The sequence below is a fragment of the Ursus americanus genome, chromosome 17 (assembly GCF_024610735.1).
Source record: "Ursus americanus isolate L20-20 chromosome 17, mUrsAme1.1.p, whole genome shotgun sequence".
In the NCBI taxonomy this organism is placed as follows: Eukaryota; Metazoa; Chordata; class Mammalia; order Carnivora; family Ursidae; genus Ursus; species Ursus americanus.
This window is the reverse complement of record NC_142143.1, coordinates 30,150,658-30,163,374: the sequence shown is the minus strand read 5'-3', so window position 1 is coordinate 30,163,374 and position 12,717 is coordinate 30,150,658. Positions and strand designations below refer to the sequence as shown.

Below are 12,717 nucleotides of genomic sequence, written 5' to 3'. Positions count from 1 at the left end.
TTTACCCACACAAAATTCTTATATTTGAAAATGATGACTGTTGCTTTGGTTTGAAAACCAACAAATCAACTGATCACTTCCTTCATGCCATTGATATATGTCTTTATATTAGACATATACACATATATCTTTCTCTAGCTACACATATATTTGAGTCAGAGGTAGATTCTTACCTATACATACAAGATTCAAGCTTACTTTTGACATTTAAATTGGAAATGCTTATGTCTTACCTTTTTCAGGACTTAATGTTGAAGAGACCACACATTCACTACTTTTAGATGCCACCGTCTCCAAGTCCTTGAGGGCATCAATGGATCTATTAAAAATTCTGAAGAATTCTTCAGGGGTAAAATGCCTGAGTTCTGGGCTTTTAGGTGATTTTTTTACATTCTAGAAGAAAACAGGATTATATTTTTCAGATAGTTTACAGATTTAACTGATGTCAAGGTAAAAAACTATCAATATGCCCCCCAAAGATTCAAGTAAAACTAACGCTTTCAGACGACTGTTTTAACACACATAATACAAATTGGTACTGTAAGATAGTGATCCCATCCAGTTTGGTCTGGAGCTCAACTCCAGATAAAGGAATGGAGTGGTGGTGGGGGTAAGGTGAATAGAAAACCAAAACAAACTAATGGTAGCAACAAATTAGAGACACTGTTCTTTAGAGATGCTTATTAAAATAATTATTCCTCATTAAAAAAAAAAAAAAACCCTCTGTAACACATGCTCCAAATAGCCCAAAATGAAAAAGTCTGATGATACTAAATATTGGCAAGAATATGGCACCAGGGGGACTCTCATACACTGGTGGAATGAGATAAATTGGTGCATTTGGTACCATCTAATAAGGTTGGACATGTGCCCATTTTGTAACCCAGAAATTCCACTTTTAGGTGAATACTCTAGAGACGCTCTTGCACAGATGCACCAGGAGACATACCAGAAAGTTCTTAGCAATAGTGTTATATAACACTTACATCAAACAACAGAAGAGTGGTTTAATCATGAGAGACTCTTAACTACAGGAAACCAACTGAGGGTTGCTGGAGGTGAGGTGACTGGGTGATGGGCATTAAGGAGGGCATGTGATGTGATGAGCACTGGGTGTTATAACCAACTGATGATTTACTGAACTCTACATCTGAAACTAATGATGTACTATATGTTGGTCAGTTGAATTTAAATTTAAAAAAATGAAAAAGAAGAGTGGTTTAATAAATATTGGTATATTAAGTCAACTCTATAAGCAGGAAAAGCTTAATTTCAGCTATATGCTTCAAAGTGGTGGTTATATCTTATAAACATAATGCTGAGCAAAAGAACTGAGTTCAAAAGAATAAAGAACATGATTAATTTCTAGAAATTCCCCAAGAAAGCAAACCAGAAAACTATATTTTAGGAATTCATGCATGCATGGTTATCTGTAAATAAAAGTAGGTAATAACACCTATGTAGCACTTGGTATGTACCGCACTAAGTGCTTTATACATAGTAGCTCCATCTCCAAAACAACGGAGAAACACCACCTGGGTTCTAGTGCCAGGATTAGTAAGTGTATATTCTCTGGTATTTGGGATGCTCTTCCTGACATCACTATTTACCTAACACTAACTCATCTTTCAAGCCCCAGTGGGTGGATTATTTCCTTCATGACACTGTTCCTCATATGCCCTACTTTTTGTGACCTCTACCTCTTATTGCCATCAGAACACTATTTGTACCAATACGATATAAAAAGACATGTTAACTCTGTCACAGACTGTAAGACACACTAATTTAGAAATGAGAAAGTAAAGCAATAAAAGTGATGAAATGCAGTGAGGAGGCTCTTAGTATGGTAAGAATTCTGAGTTTGAACACAAACGGGACAGCTATTGGGTCTTGAAGAGAAACTGGAATTTGGATGAGAAGAAGTATTTAAGTTGCAGAGTACAGAATCATGCTTAAAACCTTGGGTTTAAACATCTAGAAGGCCTGTGGGGTAGACGCTGAATTGTGAACTCTGTGCCTAAGCAGGTCTCCTAAGACCTAGTTTATTATAGATGTGGTATTCTAAAATAATCATAAACATGTGTATTAAGATTTATTTTGCCAGACATGGTACTAAGGCACTGATCACAAGTCACCTGACGTCAGCTCCACGAGGTGGATCCTGTCACTGTCCTCATTCTAGGCATAAAGAAAGTGAACACAGAGACGTTAAGTTCACAAAAGTAACTGGTGACCGAGTCAGGATTTGAACTCTCACACCTCTTGTTAATCTCTGCACACTGCCTCGTCCGTACACTTCGATCTCAAAGCATTGCCAGGCCCACATTCTGAAGCTGGTGACAGCTAACCAGCCAATGACCTGGAGATGTTAAGGTGCACTTCATCATTGCAACATGCTTACTGTGGCTAGGAGGGCAAGTCTGACTGTTCATTATAGGTAATTTTCCATTTAAAGGTAAATGAACATTTGTAATCTAAAAGGTGGGTGATGAGGACTTCACTCGTGAAATAAAAGGCTATTTTCTTACATTGTTGTGTGAATAAATTTTTTTTATATTAAGTGACATCTAAGCCTTAATGTATCATTGCCGTGTGACTATGACCACCTATTTTCTGTGCTCACCTTAAAAAAAATTTAAAAATTTCACAAAGACGCCACCACCCTTGCCACCAGCAATCAGCATAGGTCTTAGAGAAGAGCAGTAAGAAGCAATCCCAAGGAATACAAAGTTACCTCAAATGAGTGTTCTTCCATGCACTCCACAAGGTCATCCACTATTTTCACAAGTTTGTCTATGATAGAGTAATTACTCAAGCCTTCAGAAATATTTGAAAATTTGTCCAGAAGATCAGTTAAGCTGACTGACAACTGTTCCACCATCACGCTTATCCAACAATGACTAGGCTGCAAGAAAATGAAAGAAAGGAAGATAAAGGAATCTATTGTAAATACAGTAAACTTGGAGCACGCTGCTTCAAAGACATTAATGTTTCAGTTGCTGCTGGACAAAGAACTTCCTTATATCAGAATAGGTCAGTTCTTGTGTTTTTTTTTTTTTTAACTCAGATTTAACACCTGCTTCGAAATTTGCAAATGAATAAAGACCTGACCAAAGTATTGACGGTAAAGAATGTTGCTCTTCCATGGAAGTAAATTAAAGATGGAGCCAAGTCTCACCCTTGACAAGGTCTACTCCCTTTACTCACACTGTATTTAGAAAAGCTTTATGCTGAGGGAGTTAGAAAAAAAAAATCATTGTAGGGGGGAGTCCTAGACCTCAAGGACTTGCAGTCTTTGGTGAACTGGAATATGAAACAACGGATTAAAAATAGCTTATTTTCCCGAAGTACTTGATAGATTCCAAGGCTTCTTCATAGATAAATTCATGTGGATGTTTAAAAAACAACAGTCCTGGCAGGAACGTGGTCTGAGAGAAGCACTTTTGCCTTAGCAGCAGGACCAGCGACATAATTTGTGGAGCCAAGTGCAAAATGATAATGTATTTATTGTTCAAAAATGTGTTCAGTAATGAATCATGACAAGACGGTGACAGCGGAGCTTTACACCAAGCACGGAGCCTTGCCCATGGAGCTAGCCCTGCCGTTGGCGAGAAGCTCAAATATGTACAGTCAGGTCAAACTGGGATCGATTCTGGCTGAGAAACTCCAGGCAAGCTGCATAAATTCTCTGACCCTCTCTATAGAACAGGAATAACAGAACAAGGTAGTTGTAAGGAGATAATGTACATAATTTGAATGTAAGTTTTATGAAGGCAGTATTTTTTTTTTTAATATGGCCTAGAACAGTGTCTGTGGCTTGTGAAAAGTTGCTCAGAAACTATTTGTTGAACAGATGCATGAGTGAATAAAAAATGAGAAAAAATCCTCTGCGTCAGGGGACCACATGTTCTGTAAAGGGCTAAAAAATCAATATTTTAGGCTTTGCATGCCAAGAGGCAAAAATAAAGGATATTATGTAGGTACATATATACAGAGAAAGCAAATTTCTACAACTTTTATTACAAAATTAAAATGTAGTAATAAATATAATGTCTTTTGCATAATAATCAAATTTAATCTTTTGTAATAGAAGTTTACCAAGAAGAATGGAATTCGTTATTTTGGGTCAACATTTTGGTTAGCAGGGTTTCAAAGTATTCTCTATTATCACATCGACGGCAAATGTTCATCTGTAAAAACCAATCTCAGCTGGCTGGCCGTATAAAATCAGGCAGCGGATTGGATCTGGACTACAGGGTATAGTTTGCCAGCCTCTGTTATAAATGGCTCTGGGCCAATAAAGGTTTAGATTACTAGAAAAAAATCTCCTTGATGTGTATTATTAAAATCTATTCTATTTTTTAAATTTGTGTAACATAACTTAAAATAATTACTTAAAATAAGTTCATATACTTTGTGTATTTGAACATTATGTTTTCTTGTATAAAGATCTTTTAAGTAGAAGCTCTGATTTTTTTTTTTTTTTTAAACTCTGCTAAAATGTAACAAGTGAGGAAAATCAGATTGGGGATAGCAATAATTGCCTTGGCTTATAAGATCCTAAATAATTTAAAATAACTTCTGTTGTAATAAAAATATTATAATCATAGGGAGTGACTCATGCCATGTAAAATGAATCAAACCACTGAACTTGATTTCTCTTTGTACCAGCAGAATATCTCTATGGGGGAAGGCCAAGTAATTTATCCTAAATTATACAAGGGGGCTGGCCATCTTCTATTCATTTAATAGAACAGTTTTAATTAATGTAACACAGCCAAAAAGGAAACCAGTTTATCTACGAATTGGTAAGCCCCAATTCCTGGAAGCACTAAATGTCATTCAAAACTTTCAGGAGTGTTGGCTCTAGCTTCAGAAAAGGAGAATAAACAAACCCCCAAATGGGAATTAGTTCAATTAGGCCATTTCACTCAACTCATCAACCAAGTTCTCAAAGACTGTGTGTTTCCAAAGTATGTTCAGAATGGATTCTTTGTTTTGTTTAATCAGTGCTTATCTTAAGCACATGTAAGTTCACATTTGCATCATTCACAGGTCTCTTTCCAAAATGTCAGTCTTTCCTTTGGGGCTGAATGGCTCTCCAAGTCTCCCTCCATTTAAACAATGATAATTCCCTTTTAGATAGTCAGCCCTGTCAGCAAGGGGCAGATTTCCTAGGATATGGGATACAGCACATACTGCAAATACTGTTTGAAGAGCATTTATATGGTAGGGCAGCCTTCCCCAATTAGTTCATTCCGTTGTAATTGTGCAAATTTTTCTGTGGCAAGCAGATTCTAGGTGTTGGTCTCTTTAAACTCTGTCTTCACTCCACTTAATAAATTTGCTTGCCTATCCCCTTCCCTCAGATCTTCTGACACAGAAGAACCAAAATCATATTCCCATTTTGAACAAAGGTACTCCTTTAGTTTCTGCAGTCTTGAAGCCTTAAGTGAGCAGGTTTTTTTTTTCTTTTTTGTGGTTAAAGTAGAAACGATTTTGTTTATAGGTTTCTTATTTTTAAACCAGGGAACTCTGGGGTGCTTACTGCCACCACTTCTGTTTATCTCTATTTTCAGCTGAACTCTGTGTTTGCATTCTGTATTCAAGTTCTTATTTAGCTATGACGACTCCCTCACGGCCACCCACAGTCCCCCACCAGTCCCCAGCTTTCACATACCTAATCAACAGCTGAAGCAATCAACTTTTTCCAGCAAAATTCTCAAGCCTAACTTATAATTTCTTACAGTTAAATCCTGGAAATCTCACAATCCACTCTTAGCCCAAAATCTGCCCTTTAAAAATTATGAGGAATTCATTGCTAGCTGATAGGAGCTTCTGTACTACTACACTGCTGAAAACACACTTCTAAACCTCTTGTAAATTGTATTTCATTCATTATTCATTCTTGCCAAATTTCCTTGGAAAAAGCTGTATAATCAATTCAGAGTTCTATCTTTTCATTAATTTGCTGAAAGAGTTACATGTTAGCTTTTTAGGATTCTTGGATTTATTAAAGATAGATCTGAGGCTGAAAAAAAATATATCAGCCAGTTTTGACCTGTCTGGATTGGAGAAAACCAGTTTTGACTAGATCATCAAGCAGTTTCATATTTTCTTTTTAATTAAATATAGTCAATGATTTGCAAAGAGAACAAAACACAGGAAACTCAGTATTTCATTTGTGAGATAATAGATACGCTTATCGACTCTTCCAAGATTATGATTAGGAAATGGATGATTGAAGGCTGTAAGTTTCCCAAATGTAATTTTTTCCCTTTGCCTTAATAACAGGCATTACTGTCACTATTCCTTAGCTTTGAGAGACCATTTTAAACTTAAATAGTTCTGTATAAATATTAACTCACAACACTCATCAGAAGAATGTAAGATACAAATAATATTCTCTATTTTACTAGCAGAAGAATGTGAAGAATTAGGAAAGCTGATAAAGCCACACAGGAGGCCAAAGAAGTGCCCCTCACATTCTTGTACATATAATTTAATGTTCCATTCACCTAAATATACATACAAAACAAAATATACTCCTTGCTTTGAAAAGGAAAATCTGTCTGGGTTTCCTTAAGTCCAGACTCTCAATTTCTTATCTTCTTTCTTGGTAGCTTCCGTCTTACATTTCTGGGTTAATTACGGCAACTCTGGCTAAGGCTACTGGGAAAACACGCTTTCGGTTCCTATGTAACATGTATCATTCTAAAATGCTAACTGCATCAGTGCATTCGCTAATTCTTAACCTGCGACCATGCCACCGCCACTGAAGATTTGTTTAAAAGCTGTAAACTCCTACGGGATTTTAAAGCACCATGACCAAGTTAATGTTTAACTAAATGATTAAATAAAAGATACAGAAACTACTATACTTGAAAGCATTCTACACTAAGTAGGAATAGGACTGCTTCCAAAGAGCAATAATGAAAATATCTATGCACATTCTAAAACCACACATAAATTTAAAATAGGTCATATATGATATATAAAACAGAAAATATAGGATATGTGATATAACACCTCTGCAGTCCCAGAACCCATACATTTGAGACCCTGGCTGAAACTGTGTGCTGCACATACTTCCTGGGGACTTGCTCAGTGTGGCATGCTTTTCTTTTCTCCATCCCCTGCTTCATTCAAGAAGTTGTTCTGGTTTATTAGCTGAAAGAATTTGACACATTTATTCTGCATCGGTCTTAGATGCGGGGGGGGGGGGGGCGTCCCTAAGAGCAGTCACCATGAGCTTTATGGAATTAGAGGGTGAAACTGGACAAAACGTAACATTTCCTCATGCACACACTTGGCACTACTGTCCATTTGGTAGTTGTTAAGTATAGAGATACTTGTGTGCTTCCTTAGTGGGCCTAAGGTAGGTCTCTATGTTGTGAAAGTTCCCTACACAGGAGTTGGGATCATGAATCCATTAGCGATTCTTAGGGAGAAAAGCACGGACTCATAAATCATGAGCCCTCTGAGGAATAGTCACAAGCGTGCACCCTGTCTTCTAATCCGACTACTCTAACTACCAGCATCACTGCCCAGTTCGATTGTTTTTGTTTTCTTTGCTTTAATATGTGTGTGTCAAGCCTCAGTCTAGCCACAATCAGAGGTATGAACGCCCAGGGCACAAAGCATTCCTTTCTTTCCTCTTGTGCTTCCAGCATTCACCTCCTGGCTGAGAAATCAAAAGAACCTAGAGCCATGCAGTTGAGAATCACAATAGCTTAGATCTGGAAGGAATACTGAAGACCACCTGCTCCAGTCCCACCAATTTCATAAATGGGAAAACCAGGACCTAGAGCCGTGAAGTGGTTTGTTCAAGGTTGTACAATAAATTTAAAACAAACATGAGAACACCAAGACTCACCTCGTTCTTTTACCAGTGGTACAAAGCACATACAGCTGCAGTACTTTTTCCGCCAGGTTGACCATGAGTCTTGCGGTCTCACATCTGGACCAGGCATACTGGTGCTTAGACTCGACTAAGGGAGCTCTGGGGGATGGAAATGGCTCCTTCTGTGTCACTTCAATGAACTCAGAGTAATACTGATGAAAATAAATTTCTCCGAGCCAACTGTCACAACCAAACAGCAAATGCCAATTGCCTTTAGTGGACTTTCTTTACTCTCCTTCTAGTATTTACTCTGAGGGCTGGAGAACAGACACTCCCCTGCTACTTTCAAACATTCCACGGCAGGCGAATTTCAAACATTTCTATAAAAGCACTTTGCAAAACAGTGTGTGCTCACAATCCTGGTGTGGGATCTCTAAAATCTTAACTCCCTTTTGGAGGAGCTGGGTTTTGTCATGATTTATTTGGGTCTTCTCCCTGAACAATTAATTTGGGTCTCTTCAGTATTCTCTTCAGGCATCTTTCATTTTCTTGCTTGAATTAAAGCCATGTAGCAACCTCAATCTGATTAAGATGGTAATCAGCCCAAACACTATAAATATGTGTTGTTTCCCAGGGCGGGCCTATAAATGGTCCCTGAGCCCTACACAAAATAGCGCAGTGAGGAAGGAACAGCATGGTGAGGTAAGGGCAGAAGTGATGAACCAGAAGCTCGGTGTCTAGTCCCAACTGTTAACACACTTTGTGATTTTAGTCCAGTCACTTAATCTATTCAGAGCTTCATGTTTCTCCATAAAATAATGGGTTCTGTCTAATCTGTGCTAGCCAATACTGGGGCTATTAGCCCCTGTGGCTACTTATCACTCAAAATGTGGCTAGCCTGACGGAAGCACTAAAATTTTAGTTTTACTTAACTTGTTTAAAGTTAAAAATCAATACTATTCAGTGACTGGAGAAAGGTTTTTTTTTTTTTTTTAATTTATTTATTTGGAGAGCACGTGCAAGCACAGGGAAGGACGGAGGGAGGGGAGAGAGAATCTCAAGCACACTCTGCGCTGAGCATGGAGCGCCACATGGGGCTCGATCTCACAACCCTGAGATCACCACTGGGGCCCAAATCAAGAGTCAGATGCTCAACCGACTGAGCCACCTGGCTGCCCCATGCCTGGAAAACTTTTCAAGTGTATTTGGAAAAACTTAAGTATGTGAATCTGCACTTTCAACCGTAAATTTTTTGAAAATCTAAATATGGAATGAATATTTCTGATGAAATATTAATGTCTGCACACTGAATTGTGCTGTAGATATGAAATACATAGTCGATTTTGAATATGAAAAAAATTTAAATATGCAATTTAATTTGATAAGGTAAAATGTTATTTTGGATGTACTGCAATAAAAACTATTTTACTTATTCCCTTGTTCCTTTTTACTTTTTTTAAAATGTGGCTACTGAACAATTTTTAAGGTTACATATACGGCTTCCCTTATGTTTGTACCAGACAGTAATGGTCTAGATATTCTGAAGAGTGTCTTAATATAATCACTTATTATTAGATGGGCCCTGTAGTTTGAGTACACAAAGGGTCACTTAAAAATAGTATTTAATGTTATATTTTGTTCATTTAACATTTTATACTTACTCATTTTTAATAAATACATTATTATATGGGAGGTAGAAGTAGATAAGTACAGTGTCTACTTGGCTGATTTAATCTATTTCTATAGGAAGAACTACTAATCATAGGGGTTGAGCCTCAGGATCCATACCTACTAGTGAACTTGCCCTGTGACCCTAACTGATTGGATGATGGTAGACCCGGAAGCCAGTTGGACCAGCCGGAAGTCTCTCCCCCAAACCGGTAGATAACAGAAACTAAACAGTCTCTGAGCAGTGCTACAACTGCAAATATATAAAGCTGGGAGTGTGGGGTAGCCACGTTTCACCAGATGACGGAACACAAATTCTACACAGAAGAGAATAAATTAGAGATGCAGAGACTTGGAGAGAGGAAAAGGAAAACCCAGTAGTTTTCCAATCCTGGCTGGAGTCCCTTCATGAAGCCTGGCCACATCCTTGCCCTTTTATTAGAATGCTGTTCTTCAGCATCCTTATAACTGGATCCCCCCCCGCCTTTCCTTCCTTAAGTTTCAATTCATTACTGTTAGGGAGAACTAAAGAACTCTAAACAAATAAGATGGACTCCTTCAAGATTTGGAAATCAGGACATTTTTTTCCCAACAGTTAAATGTTTACTGGTAAGCAGTTTTTGAGTAACACCTGCCTGCTTGAATGGTGAAGAAATACAGAGGAGTGAAAGATTTGGTCTCTAATCTTTAGACAAATAAAACACAGTAAAAAGAAAACAAATAATGATACCATTTGACAAATGTATATATTCTATCTCTTGGACTTTTCCGATCTTATTTCTCACAACACTTTGAGACAAATACATAATACATACAATTTTAAACAGCTCTGTAAGCAATATATGATCAGGTACTCAAAATGAATAGCTTCTGGACAAATTCTCTAAAAATTCAGAGATGATGGACTAAAAGGTGAGGTCCACAGATCAGACACCATGTTGGTGTTGTTGACCACTGTGTCCCCCGAGCCAAGCAGAGCAGGGGTAATGCCAGTTTTTACTGGCCAAATGATACAGGGAAGAAGGCATGGGCTTGAACAGTAGAAAACGGCCCCGGGGAGAAAGCGGGATCTCATCCTGACCTTAAATGAGAGGACCATGAGCTTGCTTTCAGCTGCAAGATACTGCATGATTTTGCAGGTAGAATTGGAATGAGTGCATGGAAAAGGAAAGGGCATCTGTGGCAAAGGGAGGTAGCCCTGAGCAAAGTCTTGGAGTTGAGAATTAGCATGGTAATTTTAGGAGGCAGGGATGCATCTTGCTGGCTGGCAGGTGTGTGTTGGGGAATAATGGCTATTAAGATGAGGCAGTTAGGATGAGACAAGATTATGAAGAGTCATGAACATCAGATTCAGGAATTTGGCATTCAGCCTTTAGTCACTGGAACAATGAGAAAGTCCTTGAATACAGAAATGACTCCGTGAAAGTAGTTTCATAGAAGCCTCAAGGAAACCATGATTCCTAAAAATTGCATAATACCTTATGCATAAGATTTTTAATAAAATGTACACACATCCAAAAAAAAGGATAGCAGTAATGTTGAGGTGCAGGTATTGTGTGAGGGGTTACAGGCACTCACCGCGACACAGTCTTGTGGACTCTACTGAGGTCAAATTTGTGCCTCGGGAGAATAACAAGAGATTACCTGGGAACTTTTCTCCTTCCTTGTACACTTTCTCTCAGCAGATATTTATTAAGTGCCTATTGGTCGTCAGGCACTGACGATATAAAACAGAGCAAACACAGACAATCCCAGCCCTCATGAAGTTTACAGGTCTAAGTGGAAGGTTATCAATTAAATAAATCGACAAACGGAAAACTGCTACTTTGAAGAAGGTCACAAAGACAGCTTCCAACCGGACGATTGGGCTTCATCAAGGAGGGAAAGGAAGCCTCCCTTACAGAAGTGAAAACGAAACCAAGAGTCTGGAGTTACTGGAATCAAAGGTCAGACCAGGTACACAGGAAGTCATGTGCAGAGGAACAGGGGCCACAGGGAACACGTGAGGACGTGGGGCTGGAAGAGGATTTGCAAAGGTGCACAGCATGAGGGTCTTGGAGGCCTTGTTTAAGGAGCTCCTTTTTTCTGTTTCCTAAGAGCTACAGGCATACAGACATTCAAACTATATGAAGAAGGAGGAGTAAAATAATTAGGTGTGTGTTTGTTTTTTTAAAGATTTTTATTTATTTAGCAGAGAGAGAGACAGCCAGCAAGAGAGGGAACACAAGCAGGGGGAGTGGGAGAGGGAGAAGCAGGCTCCCAGCGGAGGAGCCTGATGTGGGGCTCGATCCCAGTATGCTGGGATCACGCCCTGAGCCGAAGGCAGATGCTTAACAACTGAGCCACCCAGGCGCACCAGGTGTTTGTTTAATCACGCTGTCTACTCAAGAAGAGTCAAAACCTCAAATGAGAAGTCCTGGAACGGCAAGGGAGATGGGAAGAGCCCAGAAGCAGCAGGGCCCGGCAAAAGAAGGCGGGAAGAGTTGAGAATTGGAATCCTGCACACCCGGGTAAGGGTGCTGCCCAGGGAAGGCGGCCGGCAGGATTATGGTTAGAAACGATGTTACGTATTCCCAAGGACTTGTTTAACCTTGCCTTTAAAAATAATTAAAAACTGATGTGACATACAGTAAAGAATGGTTTAGGTAAGAATCATCAACAGATGCTAAATTTGGGGGAGAAACTTTGATGAGGAACTGGACATGGTCTTAAAACATCTCCCTCAAACATTGCTTTTGAGTTGCTGATAGGTAAATACATAGAACTAGTGGAACACGTTAACCAGGGGATCTGTTTGAGCACCTTGAGGGGAAGATGGGTGTGTGATAACCTGAGGATGTTTCATCATTTATGTAGCATCATGGCTTGAAATACATAATCTGAATATAATCATTAAGAAGCATCGATCAAACGTTTCAAAGATACACATTTTACGTAAAAGGGATGGTTGTGTTACTCAAAAATGTCGATGTCATAGAGAGGCTGAGGAACTTTTAAAGCAGACTAAAGAGACATGAAATATTAGTTTACACAAACTTAGTGGGCCTAAAACAGCACAAATTTATTATTTTACCATTCCTGAGGTCAGAAATCTAACAGGTCTTACTAGGCTCAAATCAAGGTGTTCGTGCGGGCTGGCTTTCTTTTAGGGGCTCTAGAGGAGAATTCCTTGCCTTGCCTTTTCCAGCTTTTATTTTATTTAAGAT

At 38.7% G+C, this 12,717-nt stretch overlaps 1 protein-coding gene across 2 annotated transcripts in view; it reads right to left on the bottom strand.

Moving 5' to 3' along the window:
* Positions 1-12,717, bottom strand: part of KITLG (KIT ligand) — an 84,993-nt gene that overhangs the window by 23,642 nt on the left and 48,634 nt on the right. For both annotated transcript variants that reach the window (XM_045779430.2, XM_045779429.2), the window contains exons 4-5: positions 2,735-2,905; positions 234-393 (exon numbers count right to left, since the gene is read on the bottom strand). In XM_045779430.2, the coding sequence (XP_045635386.1) occupies positions 234-393; positions 2,735-2,905 (331 nt within the window). The remainder of the gene's footprint in view (positions 1-233; positions 394-2,734; positions 2,906-12,717) is intronic.